General features: G+C 47.7%; 2 protein-coding genes across 2 annotated transcripts in view; one reads left to right on the top strand and one right to left on the bottom strand.

The window, feature by feature from the left end:
* Positions 1-25,068, top strand: part of LOC147436300 (Pseudouridine synthase family protein) — a 153,290-nt gene that overhangs the window by 68,643 nt on the left and 59,579 nt on the right. Inside the window, exons 4-5 of the mRNA XM_086489233.1 lie at positions 7,508-7,586; positions 7,705-7,815. Coding sequence (XP_086345359.1) covers positions 7,508-7,586; positions 7,705-7,815 — 190 coding nt within the window. The remainder of the gene's footprint in view (positions 1-7,507; positions 7,587-7,704; positions 7,816-25,068) is intronic.
* Positions 9,384-10,411, bottom strand: LOC147436301 (uncharacterized). Its single transcript, XM_086488831.1, has one exon. The coding sequence runs from the start codon at positions 10,188-10,190 to the stop codon at positions 9,384-9,386; it is 807 nt and encodes a 268-aa protein (XP_086344957.1). The 5' UTR covers positions 10,191-10,411.

Here is a 25,068-nt window from a genome sequence, read left to right as displayed (position 1 = left end):
GACTTCTATCCACTTCTCGGCCTCATCCGCCTTCTTTTGCGTCTTCGTGATCACATCCATCCACGAAGACGTCTTTACCATCTTTTGTTTCTCCTCCTCTTTGATCATCCGTACCTGCTCTTTGATGACCTTGATTTCCTCTACTACCGAAGGTTGGAATTCCCCCTCCTCTAGTCCACTGCTCGCTCTATCAGCAAGTTCTCGCTTGAGAGCTGAGACCTCTTCTTTATGTGCTTTGGAGTCCGCCTTAAGTGCTTGTAGCTCTGCGTGCAGGTCCTCTTTCTCTTTCTTCCACTGCGCGCCTTCGTTGAGAAACATTTGAAGAAGGTTGGCCTTCTCTTTCCACCATCCCTCCATATCTGCTTTCGAGTCTTTCATCTCCCTCTGCATTTGTGTAATCCGCTTGTTTGTAAGCACAAAGGTTGCCTTCGGATGGGGCTTACACACCGGTGACGCAGTCATGACCTCCATCAAAAATACAATCTGCACTTCTGCCAAGTCAACCCACTATGTCCACATCACACATACATCCCTGTCCCGCATAATGTATACATAGGGTTTCCTCAAATCAATCATACATTCTTGATGTTTGCTTTTCTGATTTTCTGCAGAGTTTTTGTCAGAGTTGTTTTGCCTTTTTTCAAAAATCTCCAACTGAAATTGGAGGATTTTCCTGTTTTTTATTTCCCTGTAACTCTGATTTTCTGGCTGTGGGGGGAGGGGGTGTAATTTTTGACGGGCAAAAACTGACGGGCAAAACCCTGTACCTGCTTTGGGGGGGGGGGCAATGCAGGCAGCAGCAGCGCGCGCAGAAGCAGCAATAGTTTCAGCAGCAGCGCGAGCAGTAGTTTCAGCAGAGCCCTAGCGATGGCCTTCTCCACGCTGCCAAGCCAGAGAGAGAGAGAGAGAGAGAGAGAGAGAGAGAGAGAGAGAGAGAGAGAGAGAGAGATTTTGTGGCCTTCTGCAGAACTCATACCCTGCAACCTTACATGGGCGTCGGCATTTGTGCAGAACTTGTACCTGGCGGCACCGTTCCCTGCCTCAAGCTGATCCGCAACACTGCTCCTTACCCTGCTTGTTCCTACGCGCGAGGGTTTCGACCCTGTTTTTGCCCGTGCTACCTTGCTGTGTTTGCCCTCGCCGGTCATCTAGACCTTTCCCTCGAGCCCCAGCCTCGTCAACTAGTTGCTGTTTGTCCACACCATTTCCCCTCCCCTGCTGGTGCTGTTCTTGCTTCTTCCCACAACCTGTCGCCCTCATGAGCCTCGGCATGCCACCCGCCCTTCGCACAACCACATTTTACGACCCTGCCTTGCTGCGCTCGGAGCCGCAACATGTAGTTGGGTGTGTTGGTGTGAGCATGTGCGTTTGGGTGTGTGTCTATGTATGTTTTCGTGAGCTTGCTTTTTGTGCATGTGTGTGCTCAATTTCGCGGTCGGGTTTTGGTTTGTACTTGTCTACTTGCCGGTTCGTGTCTTCATGTGTGTTTCGGAGGAATGTCTATCTGTGTGTGTAGGTTTGGGTGTGTGTCTGTGTTTGTCATTGTGTTCGTGTGCTATGTGTTCTTGCTTCGCTTTAGTGGTGTACGTTTGCTCTTTTCGATGCTGGAGTTTGTCACAAACTGCTGACATGTCAAGACAGGAGCCAACTTGCAGATGCCGGCCGAGGGGCCTAAACCCTAAGAAGAACAAGTAACAGAAGAAGAAGTCCTATCAACTTATGGGGACCCCGTCTGATGGGGCCCCAAGTGATATAAAGGATTAAAATAAAGCAGGACCCGCACACATGCGTAGCAGCTGATGACATGGCAGTTTTCGGATTTTCCGCTGACAGTGTTGACGTGGTAGATATCCGCAAAACGCGTTGACAGTGCTAACGTGGTAGTTGTATGGAATTCCCTGATTTAAGCTGGCAGCTTTTTGGCATTTCTTTTGGACCAGATGCTTTTGAGTTTAAAGGCTTTCATGTAAAACTGCTTTTGGGACCTAGGGCCTTTAAATATGAGGCCATGGGCTCATTCTCGGGCATGCTTCTTGTAGAAGGTGCAGAGTCATTCCAGCCCCACCCCCTACTCGCCCCTACCCACCCCCTACTTGCCCCTCGCCCCTACCCATCCCTCTCTTACCCTTGCCCCTACCCTCCCCCTACTCGCCCCTACCCACCCCCTCCTTTCCCTCGCCCCCTACTCACCCCTCGCCCCCCCTACCCACCCCCTCCCTTTGCCCTCGCCCCTACCCACCCCCCTCTTACCCTCCCCCGTACCCACCCCACCCCTACTCGCCCCTACCAACCCCCTCCCTGCCCTTGCCCCTACTTGCCCCTACCCATCCCCTCTCTTGCCCTCGCCCCTACCCACCCCCTCCTTGCCCTCGCCCCTACCCACCCCCTCTCTTGCCCTCGCCCCTACTTGACCCCCTCCCTGCCCTCGCCCCTACCTAGCCCTCCCCACCCCTCCCAGCCATGGGACCTGGTTGCCATCCCGTTGCAGTAAATGCTTTTCGTTCTGCCATCTGCAAGCATGGACTAGGTCATTTTCCTCTCACTATGGTTATGGAGGATAAAGATGCACTGGATCCAAACGGAGCATATCTCTTTGCTGTGGAGCCTCAGTCTGTTTTGCCAATTGGGATTCTTGGACTATGCAATCATACTGGGTTCTTGTCTATTCAAAGGCTTGAGGCGTTTGCAAGCAGTGCGGTGTTTTTAACTCCGCTTTTGAGGCATGTAAGGTCATGATTGGGCCTAGCACCTGCTTCAAGAAAGATGTACAGATGCGGTACCTAGTGGTTTTAGTATCTCCTCTCACTGGGACGGTGAGCGGTCTTGTGGCGGGCAACCTGTAGCAGGCTACAATGTCACTTTCACGGGACACACAGTTAGTACAGTTGGTTTGGTTTGGTCCACATTGCACGGACTCTCTGGGCTGGGCAGTGACACGTGGGGATACGGACGGTGGTCTAGTGGACATCGTGGCTAGGTCACCACCACCACTCAGTTTGGAGATAGGCTTATTTATGAGCTGTTGGTGGATCATCTTCTTCATATATGGTCCAGCGTCGTCGTCTTAAGTAGCGAGTCTATACACACAGCACGTCTTCACCATCCTTGCACATCTGTGCCTCGACACCCCCATTGTACCTGTGAGTCCTGGGCTGGAGCTGAGTGTGCTGCCATGCCAGAGTCTGTATCGGTTCTTTGAGATAGTCAAGTCATATGTTCTGGTCTACTGTTGTGTCTTTGTGAGATCTGTTGTTATCTATTGTTCCTTTGTTTTCAGTCTGTTTTGAGTGAGATTGTCGCGCACATTGCACTGAGGAGCACCCACTGTAGAGAGCATGACACATTATCCGCGCTACAACATCCGATATCTCTTCTGGTAGTTCACAAGATACTTCACTGAATTGACAGAGAACATTTGGTGGAGGAAGCTGAAGCTGACTTGTTCCAGGGTTTGAAATAAACATGTCCTCTGTGGAATGCTGATTCGAGACCGGAGGATAAGATAGCCGTACGCTCACTAGTTTTCCCAAACGAAAATCAATAGTGCTTGACTCCTCTGTAACTTTGAAAGGGGCTAATCTCATCTTCTGTGACGTAGACCACAACAAATTGATGTCTGCTCTGCATCTGGTCTAGTAGAGCCAGGTGTGCCTCAAAGTCACCGAAGTTGTCTCCCTTAACTCGCACTGCTAAAGATTTTGCTGAAGGTGAAGAAGTTACCGCATCTACGAGCATAGAGACGTCATGAGCTGGTGTCTCATCAATATTGAAATCAACATCTTTTTGTTGTAACCCTCCTTGAGGAAGCTTGGTGAAGGGTATTTCACCAGACACAGAGGAGATTTTTGGCTTGGTCGGAGAGTCCGACATAGATGGGGCTGAGGTTGAGGTGTGGGTGAACTCCTGTAAAGTAGATTTCTTTCCCCTTCTATGATTCTTTATCGGCTCACCAAGTCCAAAGGCTTCCAACAGGGGCTCATAGTTCTATGCTTTAAAGCAACCTTGTACTTTTCCTTGGGGCGGTTGTATCAACTTTACTTCCTTGTAGGTAGGCACCATTTGGGCCCCTACAGGGTGCCAAAGTAATAGAGAATCAATGATGTGCTTTTTTGAGAGAGAGAGAGAGAGAGAGAGAGAGAGAGAGAGAGAGAGAGAGAGAGAGAGAGAGAGAGAGAGAGAGAGAGAGAGAGAGAGAGAAAGAAAGAAAGACTTTTAACGTCTATGTCAGGCCGAAATCGGCCTATGAGACAAATCAAATGTACATGGTGTGTATGTCATCCGTCTATCGGAAAGACAAATGAAACAAAACTGATACAAAACTGAACTGAATGTAGGTAGTGGAGTATCTGAGGAGGGATGGAGCTCTATCTCTAGGGGTATATGCATGTCTATATGCTCAAGGTAGTACAATCATGAGAATGCATCAAGCTATCGAGCTCCATCCTGTACTAATGGGGGGATGTAAGATGTGGTACATGGGCGGGTCTGGTGCCAAGGCTACCCGGATGAAAGCTGTCGGGTCGGCCCTCATCTGAGCCACTCGCTCCTCAGTGGCACGGCGCTCCCGGGCGAGAGAGAGAGAGAGAGAGAGAGAGAGAGAGAGAGGAAGGGGGGGGGGGCAACTCAATAACTCGAGAGGCAAAATGATAGAAGATGAGTGTACATGGAGCCTGGCAACATTGATATAGTGTGCCACATCTTGGTCGGGAAAACCCTCTAACAATACCCAGCACAGAAAATCCATATAACTTGGAATTAATTATAACATGGGCAAAATATCTAGTGCAAACCCTATACGTTCCTAGAATCCCCACTAGAAGGGTTAAAGGGTGGCCAACCCACAACCAAAGGTTTGAGTGCGGGTGAGAGAAGTCGTAAGCAAGAGTGAAAGCATGTAGAAGGTGAACGTAAAGCTCGAATAGCTTGGTCATCCTAGGCTTTACCACAGGCTTTCCAAAGTTCCCAAATTCCTGGGAGGTGGTGTTAGACATACAAGTTGTTACTCGGAGATTATAGGTGACTGGTCATCTGGATCAGTGTCTTTGATGCCACCACTTTGGACACATGGTACATGAGTACCCACCACACTTTAGCTCGTCCTCGGCAGTAGCCACATCGTGCTGGTCCTCAGTCGCCCACGTCCATCGTCACGGGGACGGGCACCACATGCCAACGAAAAAAGAACAGATTGAACAACTCTAAGCACTCCAAATAACAACTGAACTAAAAGAGATGCATGACATGAGACGAGGAGTGGCGGAGCTCCACCCCAAGAGAGCACTTCTTTCGGTATTTCTTTATATTGCTTGAACTTAGTTCAATGCCGGTACTGGCGCTTTGCACCTTCACTCGGAAGAGTGCTAGAGACTGAGCCCTTTGCACATATTTAAAGGCCCTTGGCCAATGAAAAGGAGTTTACATGAAAAGCTTCAAACTCAAAAGCATCTGGTCCCAAAAACTGGCGTGAAAAGCTGCCAGGCAATCTACGAAAATCCGTACAGGTGCCACGTGGCACTGTGAGCGCGAACCGCGGAACTGTTCGTACAACCTGCCACATCAGCATGTCAACGTGATTTGTGGGGGTTCCGTACAACAGCCATGTCATCAACTTTGTTTACGCTAGATCTTTTGTGGGTTTTGCTTCTAGTTTCTTGGGCCCCATCAGGCGGGGATCCATAAGTTGGTACAACTTCTTCGGCTTCTTCTTCTTCTTTTGCTGCTTCTGCTTCTGCTTCTGCTTCTTCTAGGGTTTAGGCCCCTTGGCCGGGATCTGCATGTCGGCTCCGTTCTTCAGTGGCTTGACACGTCAGCAGTTTGTGACATCCACCCCCTCAAGGGCCTGATTGATGGTTGGCAGCTTGTTCTACACCGTCATGCTTTTCGTCGTCTGCAATCTGTTCCTCAGCAGAGTCCTGCTTCCCCTCACGTCCCTTCACAGGCTGGTTCGTTATAACGTTCACAAGTGTCAGCTACCCCACCTTATCCCCCTTCTCATTGCTCCCCTGGTACCATTTCAGGAGCTTGCCCCCACCATCCCCCCCCCCCCCCCCCCCCCCCCCCCCCCCCCCCCCCCCCCCCCCACCCCCCCCCCACCCCACCCCCCCTTTCCAAAAAAAAAAAAAAAAACCAAAACCACCTCCAAGTTTTCTACCCCATATAGAGTTGGGGCTCCTCTTGATCTGGGCTTTTTATCGTGCCGAGATGAATGGTGATGGTCTTGCCCTTGTTCAATATGTCTCGTCCCTCTGTCTGGTTGGTGGACAGTCGTTAGCGTCCTATGATTTCTTTCTACCTTTAGTTTGCCGAGGAGTCTTGGACAGGACTGGTTGTGCACAGCTTTGCCCAACACACCATCTCAGCTCTGACTGTGTGGACTGGTTGAAGGTTCGTACTTGTTGGTTTAGCTTTAATCGACTAGTCCGGGGTCAGCTTCAGCAAGTCAACTAGTCACATTGGGCTTAGCTTCTAGGCCTACTTGTCGGTTAAGCTTGACTAGGTTGACTAGTCCCAGTGGTGGACTTAGCTCCAAGAGTTTCTACTTGGTGGGCTCAGCCCATTTGGGTCAATTAGTCTGATTCAGTCAGGCCGGCTAAGTGATGGGTCTACAGTGCTCCTGTATGACCCACACCAGGCAGTCTAGGGACACCCATATTAGTCCTCTTAGGAGCCCTTTAAAATCCTATTAAAGAAGGCGACAACCATTCCTACCAGGTACCTCCACAAGCCTCTACATCTTCGCTGCAACACAGTGGTTGGGCGCCCCTATAACTTCACCAACCTTGTCACCTAAGCCCTCTTCTACTCTGCAGTCACCCACCCCTACAGCACGTAGAGCAGGCAAGCATGGCTGAGGATTTAACCAGCATTGCCCAAGTCAATATCAAGTTTTCTACTCTCAAGGCACTTCAACTGAGGATATTGATGATCATCTGAGAAGGTTCATATCCCTAGGCAGAGGCAGAGTTTTAAATCGGGAGGATGCCTTCTTAGTGCTCTTTCGATCCACATGGACAGCCTTGCTGACAAATGATGTGCTACCTTCCAGGATGCAATAATATAGTCCACTGGGCAACGTCCCTCTGAGACTGATGGTGGGATATATGTGAGCTCTTCTGAATCTGGCCACCTTGCCATCGCACTATAAATAATGAGAAGATGCTGTGATCCCAATCTGAGTATGTGTGGTCCATTGGTTGTGGGTATTGCTGTGTCTGCTGAGGTCCTCTTGTTTCCAGTCTCATCAAGGTAATCACCTATGAGACCTCTATAGTTGCCTAGAACAAGAGAAGAGCTTGAAAAGTATATGCCATATTTGTACTTCAATGAACACTTTGGGGGTTAGAGATATATCTTTTGCATGATAAGGGTTTCTTTTTATTCGTTAAAGAAGTGGATAGAAGTTTGTTTCAGCAGTTGAATGTCTTCAATTCTTTAAAGAAATGGATAGTTATCCGGTTTTTGATGAGATTTGTGTGGCAGTAAACTTTAGTGGTGAGTTTCAATGCAGGTATCAGGCACTTACAAAAGTTTACACAGGGACTTTTCGGCTTGGAGAAGCCACTTCCTCATGTGATGCTGATTCACAAGTAAGGCTGACTTTTCTACCAAGATTTTGGGATATCAACTAACTTTCTGAGACTGTCATGAAGCACAAAGCAATATGCTTGAATATATTCTGGTAACGAGCAATTTTTCTACTTTCAGGTGAATGAGCGAAAGCCATGGGACCACATAACTGATACCCAGATTGAAGCTGTCAGGGAAGACTTTATGGGTGAAATCATGCAGATTCCACCTATGTTTTCTGCCATCAAGGTCAACTTTTGTTTTTAAAAAAGGAATAATGATTAACCATCTTTGTGTAATGTAGTTGCATCAGTTCGAGTTTTTCTCTAACCTTTAATCGTAGAAGCAGCCTTTCAATTCATGAAGAGAATGAAATTGGCGCAATAATTTACAAAAGTGTGCACAAGGAGATGCAATCAGAGAGATCTGGCGTTTACTAATGTTTTGAAGGTGGTCACTTGTTGCAATCCTATGCGAGGGGCTATGAATGACGTCAAAATACTTTGTAATCTGCGATAAGAATCTTCCAATAGAGGTCGGGAAGGTTTTTCTAAATGCTTAATTTTACATTATGACCTCATGCAATCCATGATTGCTTTGCTCTGGGTGAGGTTGTATGGGTTGCTTGAATTTCTAGTATTTCAAAGACAGCCTGCATGGCATTGCAAAGACTATTGGCTTCTGTAGCAAGAAGTGCATCTACCCCTTCTCAGTTTCACCTGCATTGGCCGTGTTGCATCGTAAGACTATGTTTTGAACAACTTGGTTTATTTTTAGTTTCAATTCGTTTTGTCTTACTGTATTTGCCAGAGTAGAGGAAGTTCAGAAACCTTTGATTTCATCATACTCCCTCATGCAAGGTCTCAACTCCTTTGTGTAATTCCTTTTCTTCTTGAAGGTACATGCTTTGAGCTTTTACTGACATGTCATTAGATAGCACTTCTGCGTCCGTTGCATTCTATGGCAACGCATGTCAAAAGCAGTAAAGTAAACTTTCGGGTCAGACCAAAAGCTCATCGTGCTAGAGTGTTACCCTTTCCTACTTGAAGGGGTACAGTTGCTGGGTTGTGGAGCGACTTGTCAGTATTTTATATTGTTTGTGCTGGAGACTAGAGAAAGAGCCTGTTGTTATGGGATGTGGGCTGGATAAGGTGAGGGAAGATAGTGGGAGCTAGGGCTAGTGCTTGAGCCCACGTTATGTGTCCACCGCCAAGGTTGCATTCTGTTTCTCACAACAGGACTTTCTATGCAATAAGAAGCAAACACGCGGGGGGGGGGGGGGGGGGGGGGGGGGGGGGGGGGGTGGGGGGTGGGTTTGTTGGTAAGTTTGGCTAGGAAATATTCTAACGTACTTTAGGCTTGAAATTTAGGGAGAGACATATATTTTTCCCCAAGTTCAAATGATTAGTGGCTTCTGTTTTTGCCCATTTTCAACATGCACAATGTGCACGTTTTTCGCGATTGTCAATGTGGGCCAAGTGTCTTCCAGGGCAGCAGAGAGATGTCAGTACTCTTTTCTCCGGACATGGGCAAGATCTTTAGTACTTTTCAGTCTGGACCATGGACTTATCACATGGCATTACGGACCTCCGCAGTGGTTCATTTTGCGTTCTTCGTACAGGCGACCTTGACGTACACATGAGAGAGAGAGAGAGAGAGAGAGAGAGAGAGAGAGAGAGAGAGAGAGAGAGAGAGAGAGAGATTTAATTATCGTCCACGGAGGTCAGATATGACCCATGGGACCAAAACAAAAACATTACATTTGTGTTTTCGGGGTGGAAGCGTTAGATACGTATTAGTTAGGGACTGAGGGTCCATCAGGGGTAAAGGAAAACGAAAGGATACAAGACAAAAAACAAAACCCAGGGGGGGTCAGGCAGAGGGGGAGCTGGCTTGGGAGTTCGAAACTCTTGAATGATGGCTTTACCGCCACGATAGACTGCCCATTTACCTTGTTTACGAGCTTCATGCATCTTTTTGAGCTGGCTTGCTTTGTGCTTGAGTTGGTTTGTAGTCAATTCCTCGGAAATCCAAAGCTTTGTCCCTTTGAGGTGATACGATTGGCGCAGCAACCTTGTCCGTTCTTCTTTGTTCTTGAAAGTGAGGATGCACTGTCCAAGAGGCACATGCCTATGTGTGTCGTTGATCCAAGAGACAGTGTCCGGCTCGATGTTGATTGGTTGAAGAATGTCGTTGAGCTTGACGATGGATTCTTCGAGGGAATCCTCGTCGGTGCACCATGGTGAGGAGAGTCCTCCAATCCTAATTTTGAGGGCAAGGGATTCTTGTATCCGGCATTCTTGTAAGGCTGCTTGTATGTCGTTCTCAATCTTCTTATGTGATGCCTCATTGGCTTCTTTCTGAGTTGTCTTGACAGTCTCGATGAGAGAAGCTTCAACTTCGAGTTTCTTTGCGAGCAAAGTTTCACTCTCCGTTGCTTTTGTATCCTCAAGCTTACACAAACGTTTTTTCAGTTCAACATTCTCCAAAGCAAGTTCTTGGATCTGAGCCTCTAGGGCCGTGATCCGTGCGTCTTGGCAAGCAGCGAGATCTTTCCTGGGCGCAGCTGCTACAGCAAGAAAACTCTTGCGTGTGTCAGAGGTCGGTGTGTTGAAAGAAGCCATGATTGAGAAATCTTCGATCTGCTGTGCGAGAGCCTTTGTCTATGGGTAAGCCTGCTGTGGGAACCTGCTCTTGTGACTTTTGACAGTGACCTTAGTGTAAAAAAATAAAATATGATGAGCTCTCTTCAGAAAGCCGCTCAAGCCTGCTCACTGAGGTCGAGAGGGTCGGGTCGGGATGTCGAGGGGGCTGACTGCGCACCCTGCACTGGGCAGGTCGGGAGGTCGAGAGCTCAGGCTGGTTGCGCCGTTGGCGTCTGTTGTTTGAGGATGAAGGGGCAAGGTCAGCGGTCGAGCTGAGGCAAGGGGGGGCGGTCGAGCTGAGGCAAGGGGTGGGGGGGGCAGGGCTCAGGGCTTAACGCCCTCCCAAGGGCTGCCCTCGCCCAAGGGGGGACATGGTGACACAGGGCAGAGGTTACGCTAGGGGGGAGAGAGAGAGAGAGAGAGAGAGAGAGAGAGAGAGAGAGAGAGAGAGAGAGAGAGAGAGAGAGAGAGAGAGATTAAATGATATATTAACGTCTTCAAAGGGCCAAAATGACCTATGAGACCAAGCTGTTACAATGTAGTGAATCTGATACCATGTCCGGAATAAAAAAGAACTGAAACAAAATACAATGTGTAATACAATGAAAGAAGGGGGGAAGATATGGTGGAGATCCATCCTCATCTGCACTCTGGAGGTCGAGAGAGTATGGCTCGAATCCTCTGTTGTAGTCTCTGTCAATGTTGTGTAGGTCCTCTCCTCAATCCCAGGTGTCTAGATCTCCCTAGCTCCAATGCTCGGTCTATGAGAATGCCAGTAGCGGTAGTATGAGTGCGGGTAGAGCTCTCCTCTGGGGGTCCAATATCTAGTGTAAAGAAATTTGTAATCTGTCGCTGGGACTGTCTCTCTCCAGCTCTCCTCAGTAAAGTGTCTCTGTGCCTGTGTAACTCAAGTAGATACAGTCCAATACATCTCTGATCCTCATAGCTCATGACCCTAGATAGAGGCCCAAAACCCTCTCTGAATAGACAATGAAAACGGCCTCGTATCTCATAGTACACTGTGCAATGACATATGTAATGTAACTCTGTCTTTGGCCCTGGATGACATAAGCAGCATATCCTGCTATCTGCTGGTATCCCTTTGAATCTGCCAGTCTCAATCTCGAGCTGATGTGAGGATGTGCGTATCTGGCCTATGGCACAACGCAAGCCATGAGAAAGATGTGTGTCCATATGGCTAGGTTGAATCACAAACCCATCCCCTGTGAGGTGGAGAAGATGCTCTCTATAGAAAGCCATCTTCGTGCCCAACTCCTGTACCGGCTCTATCCATGTCCTCCTCGTGTCCAGCTGGATCAGATCCTGACGAATGACACTAGTAATCTCCACCCGTGTGGCAGAGACATCAAGGGTGCTTGTAGAGAGTACTGAAAAGGATGCAACCTGTCCATGGTGAAGCCATGTGTCTCAAACCATGATGTCATCTGTGCATACTAGCATGATGTATCCCCCTGTAGAGCTAGCTGTCTGGAGGACTCTAGGGCCAGCCTTGCATATCTGTCTCTGGTAGTATCCCATAGGCTGTGTACAAAGGAGATTGATCTGGTAAGCACCTCAATCTCCATTAGGGGGGCAGCTAACTCCGCTTGAATGATATCATGTGGTACGGACGCCTTGGCTCTAATCAATTGAGAGATCATAGATACCAAGGGCCTCTCCATACGTCTCCAACCATCCTGACCTACAGAAGGTCCCCAAACCTGCAACCCATATAGCATAGTAGATGCAACCAAAGTATCAAAGAGCCATAGCTTTGTCCCAGGTTCTTGAAACTGAACCTGCGAACACATCCTCTCTAGTCCTCCCAAAGCCGCGTAAGCTCTAGTCAGTCTAGTCTCTGCTGCTCTTCTCAAAGAAAATCTCGGCCCAGTGAAGACTGCCCCTAGGTAAGTGTACGCATCTGTATACTCCACAATCTCCTGACCATATGTGTTGATTTCCTCTGATCCACTGTGGTGTGGTGTTAAACACCATAACCTTGGTTTCACACAATCCACTATCCTCTGAAAAACTGTGTAGTGCATCCAAATGTTGCTGCATACCCTTTGGTGAGTCAGATATCAACATTATATCATCAGCATATAACAACAATGAGATCCACGTCCCTGCCAGCTGGGCACCTCTTTCACCCTCTCTGTCAATGTAATCAGACACCTCATCAACATACATACCAAATAGAGTAGGAGACAATGGGCAGCCCTATTTCACCCCAATAGTAGAGAACTAAATCAGATACCCCTTCCGGAGTGCGTACATGTCCCACCACTGATCTGTACAAAGCCATAATCCGCCAGATCAACTCTATGGGCACCCCCATCTCCTGTAGTCTGCGCATCAATCGAGCTCTCGATACCATGTCAAATGCTTTGTGGAAATCCACAAAGCTACAATAAATCCGTCTCCCATGTGACCTGCCCTCCTCAATGATTGCTCTGAGTGTCAAAATATGATCAAGAGTGGAGAAACCCCTCCTGAAACCGGCCTGACCCTTTGCTCGTACCGCCTCATCCTCTGCTCAAATACTCAAGCGCTGCTCAAGAATGGATGCGTACAACCGTGCCAATATGTGTCCAACCATAATAGTGCGGTAATTCCCAGGCTCTCTAGGATCCCCTACTTTGAAGATAGGCACAGTAGTAGACAACCTCCAAGTCTCAGGTAACCCCTCACACATGGCACGATTGAACAACACTGCAAGAACCTCCATCAGCATATCCCTAGCATGTATAAAGTGCTCCGCTACTAGACCGTCATGATCATATGCGCTCTCGGTCCTCATCCTGTCAATGGCCCTCTGTACCATCCCAGTGGTAAAGAAGGTGCTCGTAGCTGGGCATGGCTCTGTAGGGTCTGGAAGGGGTTCCTGTCCAGGAACCGTATATAACTATGTTGCATACTGGCCCCACACATCAGGTGAAGTAATCACTGGGGGAGGGGAGTGCTCATGAAAGAGTCACCATGCCTCTCTTGAATCCCTACTCAAGAACATCTGATATAATTCTCGTTCTATCTGAGCCATGTAAGCTCGCTTCTTCCGTCGTACAAGGCGCCGGGAAGCAATCCGAGACTGTCTGTAAGTGATGACTCCTAAAAAAAGATCCCTCTGAAGCGATCCCTCTGAAGCTGGGCTCTCATCTCTTTGCACTCCTCATCATACCAACTATTCTGGGGCATGCTCCCAAAATGTGGTCTCCTGCCCGGCTGGGTGTGTGGGTATGCCACTGATGTAGCACCATGCAGTGTCTCAGTCAGTAAAGTGGTGCACTCCTCTACTGAGAGGCCTGTACCAGTTGTGCCACCTCTGCCTTTTCATAGACGGTCCCAGATCTCCTTTGTATAAACAGATCAGTCTCTGATGTAAATGTATAACGAGTGTGTGATCTGCCTCTTGATGTCTGGGCTGTACTATACTGGAATGAAACATGTAGTATCAAGAGAGCATGATCTACTGCTACGCCCACTGGCCTTGCTCCCAGTGTGGGCTGTACTATACTGGAATGAAACATATAGTGTCAAGAGAGCATGATCTACTGCTACGCCCACTGGCCTTGCTCCCATTGTGAAATCCTGCATGCAAGGGATAAAGCTCGGCTGTGTCATAACATAGTCCACTGCACTGGCACCATGTCTGTGTGGAAAACATGTGAAGCTGGCTGCTCCAGGAAATCGCTGTAAGCCGTTAAGTATGGCTAATCCATGTGTAGTCGTCATCTCTGTGAGGTATCTCCCATACTCCGTCTACTCTATGTCATGTGAGCGTCTGTCAAGCCCCAACCCCCCCACATCCAGCTCTCTAAGCATCTCATCTGAAGTGTCGTAGAAGACTGTCTGAGAGTTGCCCTTTCGGGCATTGAAGTCCCCTAGGAGGATGATATTACCATCCCTAGAAAACTCCCATATATCATCGTCCAGTATAGAGAAAGGCGACTGCCCTTTGGATGCAGCATATAGTGACGTACTGGGAGGGAAGTAACATATGGCAATGTATAGAAATCGACTTGTGTCAGCTCTCAACCTCACCCACATGTATCTAGCATGCTCATCTCTCCGTACAATATGTAGTAGTGGTTGTAGCTCCTCTCTAAATAGCACTGCTCCTCCTGAACCTCTACTCCCATGCTCAGATCTCATGACTGTCTCGTGTGCTGTCTCCCATCTATATCCCCCCACATGTGGCATCACCTCTCTAGGCGCCTGGTGAGTCTCCGAGAAGAATACAATGTCCCTGTCTCTGAAACTGTCCTCAAAGGCCCCGACATCCAACCTCATACACCCATTACAATTCCAAGTAGCCATCTTCAGTGTGGTCCCATAGGTCTCGCACCATCATGTAGGGCGTCTCTCCATAATGACCACTCTTCCTTCTCTGTAAAAAGTTGTCTTCCCTTTTTCTCTTGCGGCCCTAATCTCTGGCATGACTTCTTGCATGTGGGCAAGCTGTGAGAGGGTGAGATCGTCACCAAGGAAGATACCAGTCTTTTTGAGAGTGGGCTTCCTTCTCAAGAAGTCCTTCTCCTCAATAGAGGGGAAGGGGAATATGAGAGCTCTTCCTCTCGATGTTTCCCCCGTGCCTCCACTTTTCTTACCAACTCTCCATGCTCTTGTGTGTGTCGGTTTTTGCATCCCCATTAGTACCATGAGCTCCTGTACTTCCTCATCAATTTTGTCCCGATCGTTGAGGTCGGTAACCCTCACAGGCAAAGCCCTCATACGTCTTCGTTGTTCCTCCTCAAGTGTCATGTTGATGATGGTGGGAGGGGGGGGTTGATACCTCCTTGCCTTTGCCCTTCTTTGCGACCGAAATCCACTTCTCAGCTTCCTCCACTTTCTTATGGGTTTTCGTAATCAAATCTGTCCATGAAGACGTTTTTGCTTCCTGTTGTTTCTCCTCTTCCTTAATGGCTTGCATTTGCTCTTTTATTACCTTAAGTTCTTCTATCACCGAGGGTTGGATTTCTCCCTCTTCTAGTCCACCATTTGCTCTTGCCTCGGCTAGGTCTCTCTTGAGGGCTGAAATCTGATTGTTGAGGTCTTCAATTTCGGCCCGATGCTCCATTTTCTCCAAAGTTCAAAGGTCGGCCTCGCTGATTTTTCACTGAAGAAAGACCACCTTCTCCATCTTCCACTCTTCCATCTCTGTCTTGTACGTCTTCATCTCCTTTTCCATGTTTGCTAACCTCTTGCTGGTAGCCATAAAAGTTGATTTCTTCATTGTTGGTGATGCCTGCGTGCAGACCACTCAAGGGGGAGGGGCTAGAGCTCTCGGGAAGTGCTGGGTTTGCGCTCATGACCTCCATCACAAGACGGCCACCCTAAACACACAGTTGTTTCCAAAACTTTCCACACTTATGCATACATTTTCTCCCGCATCAAGCATACATTTCGCATACAAATTCCCCCCCCTACAGTTTCTGTGAATTTCTGAGTTTTCTGCTCTGAATTCTGAATTTCTGAATTTTCTGATGTCCTCACTGCTGAAACTCAGGAACAATGAGGAGAAACTGTCATGTTGAGTAGCTGACGATGCCCTTCTTGCACCTGCTGCTCAGCCCTGGCCTTGCTCCCACCAGTTGTTGCCCTGCCTTCGCCTCTCGCGTAAGCTCCTCCAGGTGTCCAATGTCTGCTCTAAAGAAGTTTGTGATGTGTCTCTGAGACTGGCTAGCCTCTCCTCTCATCAGGCTCTGAGAGAGAGAGAGAGAGAGAGAGCTTTGAACGACAACGCAAATAAGAGAGAGAAAGATTGGCAAAGCCTTTTTTACGCAAGCTATTTTTATTACGAAGCCTAGAAAATAGCCTAAAAAAGCCTGAAAGAAAGCCTAACAGATGTGTACAAGATTTGGTAGGCACCACGCCTATATCACTACCTGCAAGCAGGCAGTGCTAATAATGGTAATTACTCGCAACTTGAGACAATTACTCTCTCTCTCTCTCTCTCTCTCTCTCTCTCTCTCTCTCTCATGCATAGGTTTTTTTTTTTTGTGTGTGTGTGTGCGTGTGCGTGCGTGCGTGTGTGCATGCATGTATACATACACATAGATTTATGTAGAAGATAACATGTTGCATATACTTGCGTTATAACACAAATGTCTATCGTAATGCCAAAAACAAAAAGATAGAAGTATACCTAAGTGATCCTTGAAACGTCGAGTCTAGACTCCCAATCTTGAAAGTGCGTTAAGTTCTTGCAAAGCTGCAAAAAATTTGGAACTCTGTCTTGTGCTTTTTATATCACCTTTCAATCTCTACATGACCACATCAAGTAAATGTCCAGATCCGCAACTTAATAGTTTATTAGACCATTAAGGCATGAGACATCCTTGGATTCCAAAAACATTAAAGCACTAGCTGCTGATGTCTCTTGAATCCTCAACCGATGTCCCATCTATGCCGCAACTCTATTCATGGTTATGGCCCGTCTTCTCAAGGCTCAAGCGCCATCTCCTCAATTCGTCAAAGAATTGGTGCCCAAACTCAACCTTTTATAGATTGCTCGCACAGTAGTTTGTAATCACACGTGCGCTAGAGGTTAGGTCGTTAGAGGAGGAGCCTAGATGTCGTTGGATTCTGGAACTGGTAAGCATCATGAGAGTGTTTGCCTCAAATTTTGCATTGCACAATGACTACATTTGTAGAGAAAGGCACAAGCCTGCGACTCCCCACTCGTGTTGTACTTTGATTTTTCAAGGTAGAAGTGTTACCACTTGGAGGTAGAACTCAAATTTTAATGAATATAAGCTTATATTTTAGCACCTTTTAGAACTTAGCTTAGGTTTTAACCAAAGAACCTTATATTTTGATATTTTGTAAAATTTGTTTTTAAAGAGCATTTTCAAAAGTTGCCCTTCTTAGTGAAGGTTTATTTTTAAAGGACCCGTCGAGTGGGAATGGATCTCTAACTAGCTTGCTCTTCCTAGGGAGGGCCTATCACAAAAGTGCTTGGCATGTGCAAAGCTAGACCCCTAAGGAAGGGTTGGAGCATTGGTGTGAACGCCGCCTATGCATAGATTTTTGAGGCCTTGGGCGTCTCGAACAACCAAGTTTTGATGAGAGAGAGAGAGAGAGAGAGAGAGAGAGAGAGAGAGAGAGAGAGAGAGAGAGAGAGAGAGAGAGAGAGAGAGAGAGAGAGAGAGAGAGAGAGATTTTAACGTCTATGTGAGGCCGAAGGCAGCCTATGAGAAAATCAAGTATACATGTGTGTATGTCTTCCATCTATCAAAAAAGACAAAACAATCCAACCTGGCACCAAATAAAGAGAAAACCTTGGTGTATGATGGGATCTATGGGGGGTGGGGGGGATGGAGCTCTAGTACTAGGGATGTTTTCATGCCTATATACTTAAGGTAGTGCAACCATGCAGATGCATCAAGCTAGCTAGCTCCATCCTCTGTGCTAATAAGGGGGTGTAAAATGTGGTATGTGGGAGGATCAGGAGCAAGGGCTGCTCGGATGAATGTAGCTGGGTGAGCCATTCTCTGGGCTCGTCTTTTCTCAGCAGCTCGATGTGTGGATTGGCACAATGGTGATCCGAGTCCCTCCTCTAGGAAGGCCTCCCCTATCACCCGATTCAATACATGTGCAATCAACAAGGCTATAGTGGCGGCTGCGTAGATGAAGTACTCACTCCGTAATCTTGTATGATTTGAAGACCGGCGGTGCTGTAGGCGGTTGATGGCCTTCTTGACCATCTTTGCTATGAAGAAAGAAGAGTTCGTGGGTCGAGGTCCCGGTGGCTATGGAATCTGAGGCTGGTCTGGTACCTCATAGAGTCTCTCTGCACAATTTTCCCATACTTGTTGGTCCTCAATAGGAGTAGTTGGGTGTGGCTCTCGAAGGGTGCGCCATGTTGTGGCATTGTCCATGCTCATGAATAAGCGGTATGGCTCTAGCTCCTATGCTTTCGGCGTGTGAGTATCTTCATCTAGTGTCTGGCTTTTTGATCACTGCAAGGGTCCGCTGCGCTGATAAAGGTCTTTGCACTCATCATCATACCAGCTGTTCTGTGGCACGGTCCCTGGAGGGGGAGTGTGGCCTGTGTGGTGGTGTGCGGGAAAGAGCTAATGGCCGATGTCTGAAGGACAGATGTGATGTGGGAGGTGAGCATGGGCAATGGTGTAGAGGGGTGGAGTAAAAGGAGTCCCTTCTTGGCCATGAACAAGGTCTAGGGACCCCTTACAATGGACCTACCCTTGCCACTAATGTTTTCTGTGAAGAAGATGCTGCGACAGGGTTGTTGATGAGTGGACAGAGTCGTTCTTGTGACGAAGATGCTACGAGAGAGTATTGGCCACCGACTGAGAGCAAGTAAGACTTGGCCTCGTCACTAACGCGGCCCTGAATGCTGCCAATTCTCTCTCTCTCTCTCTCTCTCTCTCTCTCTCTCTCTCTCTCTCTCTCTCGTTCAACTCCTCGTCGGCCAGATCTTTAAGGTCTCTTGGGATGGTTTCCTACGACGTTAAAACTCTGTTCTTCTTCTTCTTCTCCAAGTCAAGACACAAACACCCTACATGCTCTTACTTCTTGAGTCCGGATTGCTTCCCATTGAGGTCTTGGGCATGCAAAGGGTTGTGGAGTACATGCGTAAGACACAACGTAGCCCTTTGCATCGACTTCATAGAATCGCATATGAAGCAAGTCAAATGGTTCAAAAGACATGCAAGAGCAAAATACTAAGTTCGGGGTGGATGCTTGATATCAAGAAATGGTTTGGAAGATGGGATGCATGTCACTTGGTCAAGGATGCGTCGATCGACTCCCAAGTTAATGAGGCCTTCTTACAACGCCAATGTATCACGGCTTGGGAGAAATCCGGAGGTTCTCGCTTCAGCCATTACACCACACACGTTGCCCCAAACTACAAATCTCTCTTCTTCTCGGAACGAGGTAACCGAACCCATTCCTACATCCTTGAGCCCATCCCGTTGAGTGCGATCCGCACCATTGCCTCCATTCGTCTTAGCTCCCATTCTCTATGCTGCGAGACAGGACGTTGGGGCACTGGCGAGGAGTGTCATCGACTTTGCACCTTATGCCCTCGTCAAGTGCGAGAGAGTGAGTACCACACACTACTTGAGTGCTCAGCTTTTGACCACATTAGGTCCTCTTTTCCCCATATATTCAGCCATGATCTCTCCCTACATACCTTCCTCTCCCAACCACGATGTGGACTCTCTATTGCGACGTTCATTTCAGCCATTTTTGAGCATCGAGAGTCACTTATGAACTCCACTCACACCACGTGACATGTTCATTTGGTCCCATAGGTTATATTTGACCTCCCAGGACGATAATAGAACTATCTATCTATCTATCTATCTATCTATCTATCTCTCTCTCTGTGCTGACCTGAGGCCTCAACATATCCAGCACAATGGTGGTAATGACATGAGCGGCTATGGGATAGCAAGGGGAGGCCGGAGAAGGGGATGAGGCAGCCTTTGAGTTGCAACCAAGAGGGAGCACGTCACGCAAAAACAGCCCAAGCAATTGGCGCTTACTACAACAAGGCTTTTCGAGCTCAGACAGCGGCTCAATACGAAGCACCCTGCAATGGTTCCCTCTACATCTCCACCAATACACTCTAGACCAAAAGGTTACATGTGGTGAATCTAATACCAGGTCTGGGTACACAAAGTGCAAAGAACTGAAAAGCAAATAGTGGGTAGGGGTGGGGTGAAAGCTGATACAAAGGGGATACAAAGGGTGAGCTGATACAATGGAGCTCTTTGACAGTAGAGGCATCATAGACATATACATCAGTATCCAAAAGGTTGTAGAGGTTCAATGTCCTCCAAGGTAAGCACTCTGCCCGGACGGCTCGTATGTCGCGTTAGTATGATATGGATCCTTTGTCGCAATCTACGTCGATGTCAAGAGGGCCCCCTCATCCATGGGCAACGGGACCGCTCCAACTCTATCGCCCGATCAAGCTGTATGCCTTTTGGTGCCTGTGCTTGCCGGGCTGCTCGAACTCCTCTGTCTGTGACTGAAAGAAATCTGTAAGCTGCCGCTATCGTTGGATCTCTCTCATTATGCCCCTCTTCAAGAGATCCTCTCTGTGTCTGCAAATCTCCAGTAAGTATAATCCGAGGCATCTCTGATCCTGGTATCTCATGACTCTAGAAAGTGGTCCAAAACCCTCTCTGAATAGATAGTGACGCGGCCTCGTATCTGATAGTATACTGGGCAGTGACATATGTAATGTAGCTCTGTCTGGGGCTCTATCTGGCACACCTTAGAAATCCTGGATTCAGCGGGTACTCCTCTAAATTGGCGTGTCTCGATCTCTAGCTGATGCGAGAATGTGCGTACTGACCAATAGCACATCGTATCCGGTGGGATAGATGAGTATCCATGTATCCTGGTTTGAGCACAAAACCATCCTCCGTTAGTTGGAGAAGATGCTCTCTATAGAAAGCTATCTTCGTACCCAAGTCATGTGTATGCTGTATCCATGTCCTCCTCGTATCCAACTGAATCAAGTCCTCACTGATGAGCTTGGTAATCTCTGCCCTAGTGAGGGAGATGGAGGGTGCATTCAGAGATAACTGAAATGGCGGTAGCCGATCCATACTAAAGCCATGTAAGTAAAACCAAGATGCCATCTCTGCATACCAACATGATCTATCTCCCTGCAATGCTAGTTGTCGCGAAGACTCTAGTGCTAATCGAGCATATTTGTGTCTAGGGAGAGCCGAGGTGCTATGCATAAATGAAAGCGATCGAGTGAGTGCCTCCACTACCAGTGGAGGAGGCTGAAGCAGCGAGCTCCGCGCTAACAATGTCATGTGGTATCGAGGCCTTGAACACCAAGGGCCTCTCCATATATCTCCATCCATTAGTACTGCCAGCTCTGCTATGATGATCAACTGAGGGGCCCCATATCTCCACTCCGTACAGCATGGCCGAAGTGACCAAAGTGTCAAAGAGCCAAAGCTTTGTTTGAGGTTCTTGGAAGTGAACCTGCGAACATATCCTCTCAATTCTCCCCAATGCTGCATAGGCTCTAGTCAATCTCGTATCTGTTGCACGCCTTAGGGAAAATACTGGACCACTGAAAACCGCCCCAAGATAAGTATATGCATCTGCATACTCCACAGTCTCTTGACCATGTGTAAAAGTGGGGGCGGACCTCCTTACCCACTGCGCCGTAATGTTAAACACCATTACCTTGGTCTTATCAAGGTAAACAGACAATCCACTGTCCTGTGCAAATACATGCAATGCATCCGAATGATGTTGCATCCCCTCTTGAGAATCTGAGAGCAGCACAATATCATCAGCATATAATAGCAACTGAATCCACGTCCCTGCAAGCTGAGAACCTCTATCACCCTCTGTCTGTACATTATCTGAAAACTCATCTACATATATCCTAAAGAGAGTCGGAGATAGGGGACAGCCGTGCTTCACCCCAATGGTGGAGTGAACCGTGTCGGACATGCCCTGAGTATTGTGTACCCGCCTTACCACTGTCCTGTATAAAGCTAAGATCCCCCAAATTTGTCAGAGTGAGCAACGGAAGGTGGAGAGAGAGAGAGGCAATGGCGATGGACATACAAGAGACAGATGGAAAAGGTTGGCAAGCCCCAATAACTCCAGATGGCAAAAAACTGTTGTGTACAAGATGGCAAGATGAATAGGAGAGTGCATCCCCCCCTCCTATATATAGGAGAATAGGGAGTAGGTAGGGCAGACTAGAAGCCCCAACGACCATGCACCAAAAACCCATAAATGAGGAAAAAATGGAAAAGGACCAGAATAGGTCGGCCACGCAAAGTGCTGAGCAAAACCCTAAATGTGCCTGAAGATCCCTGTCTAGCAGGTGTACGGGTGGCCAACCCACAACCAAGGGCCAGTGCACGTGATGTGTGAAGCATGTCAGCAGGGTGCGAAGCATCTGGAGTAGAAGAATCTAACACCCCCCCTTAATGACAGATGCGGAGTCGCTGAGGAAGAAGATGCAACACGCCTGGCAAATCTGGAGTGTGAAAAGAAGAAGCGCCAGCCAAACAAAAAACAACGAACCGTCCAACACCAATGTGATGATGACCGAAGCTAGGTAAGGCTGATCAAGTCGCACAAGGAAGGTGATGGAGAGGCTAACAACAGAACAAGTCGCTGAAGAGGATATATATGAGGGAAAGATGGAAGACGAGTAGGGAGCTCATCGGTGGAGGTCAGCAGAAGAGAGAGATAGACGGAAGAAAGAGAACCCCCTTGAAGGAGAGCACTCTGACACAAAAGGATAGAAGGCTAAGGTGGTAAACCGGCAAACTCCAAGCCAAAAAGTTATCTCGATCATAAGAGGGAAGAAGGAGATGGATGAAACTAGAGGGTGAAGCCATCAGCCTGTGAAGGGCTAGAGATGGCGGTGGCAGACGTCTGTCAAGAAGCCGTCGCATCCTCAGGATCTGAATCCTTCTTGCGGTCCCGCCGTCGTTTATAACATTTGCTGCAAAATGGACTTTCTTTCCACAATAGGTACAAGTATTGTCAGAGCGAGAAGGTGTACAACCAGGTCCAGACTGTCCGAGGGGATACCACCCCTACTGGATGTAGAGACCAATGCAATAGAACCCGCAGAGGCGCCTGAGATGGCTCTGTCCTGAATGCGCGAAGCTATCTTGTGCATAGCGGGTAAGAGCTTCTCCCAAGTGATAGGAGTAGGGCGTGTGGAGGTAGTAAGTGACTGGAACAAGGAATCATAAGTGTGGGGAAGCTTGAGCAGCAACCGAGTTTCCATGCCCTCGGAAGAGATCTGGTGTCCACAAGTTTCTAGCTCATCACGGAGCAGAAGCATGCGGGATATGAAGTCCTGGATAGTCGAAAATGACGAGACTTGTAAGTCCATCAAAGTCTTTTCCAGAGCGAGGATCCTTCCGGGTGTCTTCGCCTCGTACATGTTGCAAAGGAAACCCCATACCTCATGTGCAGTGGTGTGAGCGTAAAGACGTTGTTGGGCGCATTTCTGACACCCCGTTTTTTGTAAATTTGTACATACGGACATGACGCCCGATGTCAAAAGGGCGTGTGAGCTTTCTTTTTGTGGGTTTTTAAGCTTGCTTTAGCAAGCACATGTACATGCACTGCAAGTCGCTAGTCTAGTGACAGTTGTCGAGCCATTTTAAGTGCCCGTGAGTGAGTTTTTTGAAGGGAGACTCGTATATAACTTAAACTCATGTATAAACTTAAAAAAAATTCAGCAAAACATCAGAAATTTGCAGGTTTTAGCTTGTTGTGCCTCCTTGGTGCTTTTTGATGCAGTTTTTTGCCCCGACTAGCCTTCTCTACGAGTAGTCATATTGGGACAACCTTCTGTTCGCATTAATTTTGCTCATGGAGGCATATGGAATCAATTTTGGTCATCTTCAGCTTTCTCGCTAGTCATTTTTCAATCTTTTTTTCAAGCTTTAAAGTGCCCCAATTGAAGTTGTGCTCATCAGGTTACAACTAGTTCTCTGCAGGGTTATGGCTATGGCAGCCTAGTGGCAAATTGTGTGCTGACAGAATTGGAGGGCATGTATGTATGAATTGTGGAATTGATGTTGAAGTTGTGGGTTTGTGATGTTTAATTGTGAAAGGAGAGGCTCTTGTCTTCATATGCATTGGTCGACGTGTGCTGTAAATCCGTGCTTTGACAGGGTTTTGCTCCTATGTGACATAGTCTCTTGGGTGGGCAACGGCTAGTAAATTCCCAAGGGTCTACTCCTAAAAGCTTTTGGTGTCTTGTAGTTCTCTTTCAACGCTCTTGGGTGACATCGCTATAGAGGTGTTTCAGTTTGCTTGTTTCCCAACAGTGTTTTGGTGTCCGCCATCGAGGAATCGCTTCAAGTTACCTTCAGCTTACAGGTTTTAGAAGACATGGCGTTTAATTTTCTAGAGTTTAGTGGGAAATCAAATGAAAGTTCTAAAGGTTTCATTGAGAGAATGGAGTTTGCTTGCCTTCTTGCTGACAAGCAAGACCCAGCGTTGGTGCTGCAAATCTTCTATTTCTGTTTGAAGGGAGATGCTAGGGAATGGTTGGAAGGCTACGAAAAGGAGCTACAATCAGCCCAACCTCCTCAAGTTATGACTTATGAAATGGTAAGGCATGCTTTTCTTACACACTTTCAACAGGTGGAAGACCCACAAAAGGTATGGCAGTCTATTCAAGGCTTGGTACAGGGTGAAGGCCAGACCATAGAAGACTTTGTGAAGGCATTCAATGCGTTATGGGCAAAGTGGTGTACATCTTTGGGGGCTGAAATTCCTCCAGCCATGTTGAAGAAGGACAGGTTTCTTGCAAGCTTGAGGAGTAACCTACGCTTGAAGGTACAACTTAAGCAGCCAAGGACCTTTGAGGAGGCAGTTGAAATTGCAAAGAATAAAGAGTGGAAAGCAGAGCGTCTTCATCAACTTGGAATCAATGTCGAGCGAAAGCTTGAAGTGAAAGCGGTAGAGCAACCAAGGGTCCTCATCAGGGAGCCAGGTTATGATCAACAAGCTTCTCATGATGTGAATGCCTTTCACAAGGAGATGCAAGAGGTTGTAGGTCTTATGAAGAATCTTAGTGTGCATATGATGGGAGGTGGAAGAGGTCAAAGCTATGGATATGGACGTGGTTATGGAAGCAATGAGGGTTATACAGGTGGTAGAGGAAGAGGCATGGTTGGAAGAGGGGATATGTTTCAATGTTATAATTGTGGTGAATGGGGTCACAAAAGCCCTCAATGTGACAAGCCAAAGAGAATGGGTGGCGACATGTTTCCTCTTCCTCCACAAATTCCTTGTCGAGCTCAAGATTATGGTATTGAGATTAAGGGGGAAGCAGGTCTAAGTGGTTTGACAGCTGAAGAGA

Source organism: Adiantum capillus-veneris, chromosome 18, assembly GCF_014529385.1.
Source record: "Adiantum capillus-veneris isolate H3 chromosome 18, ASM1452938v2, whole genome shotgun sequence".
NCBI classification, from domain to species: Eukaryota; Viridiplantae; Streptophyta; class Polypodiopsida; order Polypodiales; family Pteridaceae; genus Adiantum; species Adiantum capillus-veneris.
The sequence above is the reverse complement of the archived record's forward strand: the minus strand, read 5'-3'. Positions and strand labels throughout refer to the sequence as shown.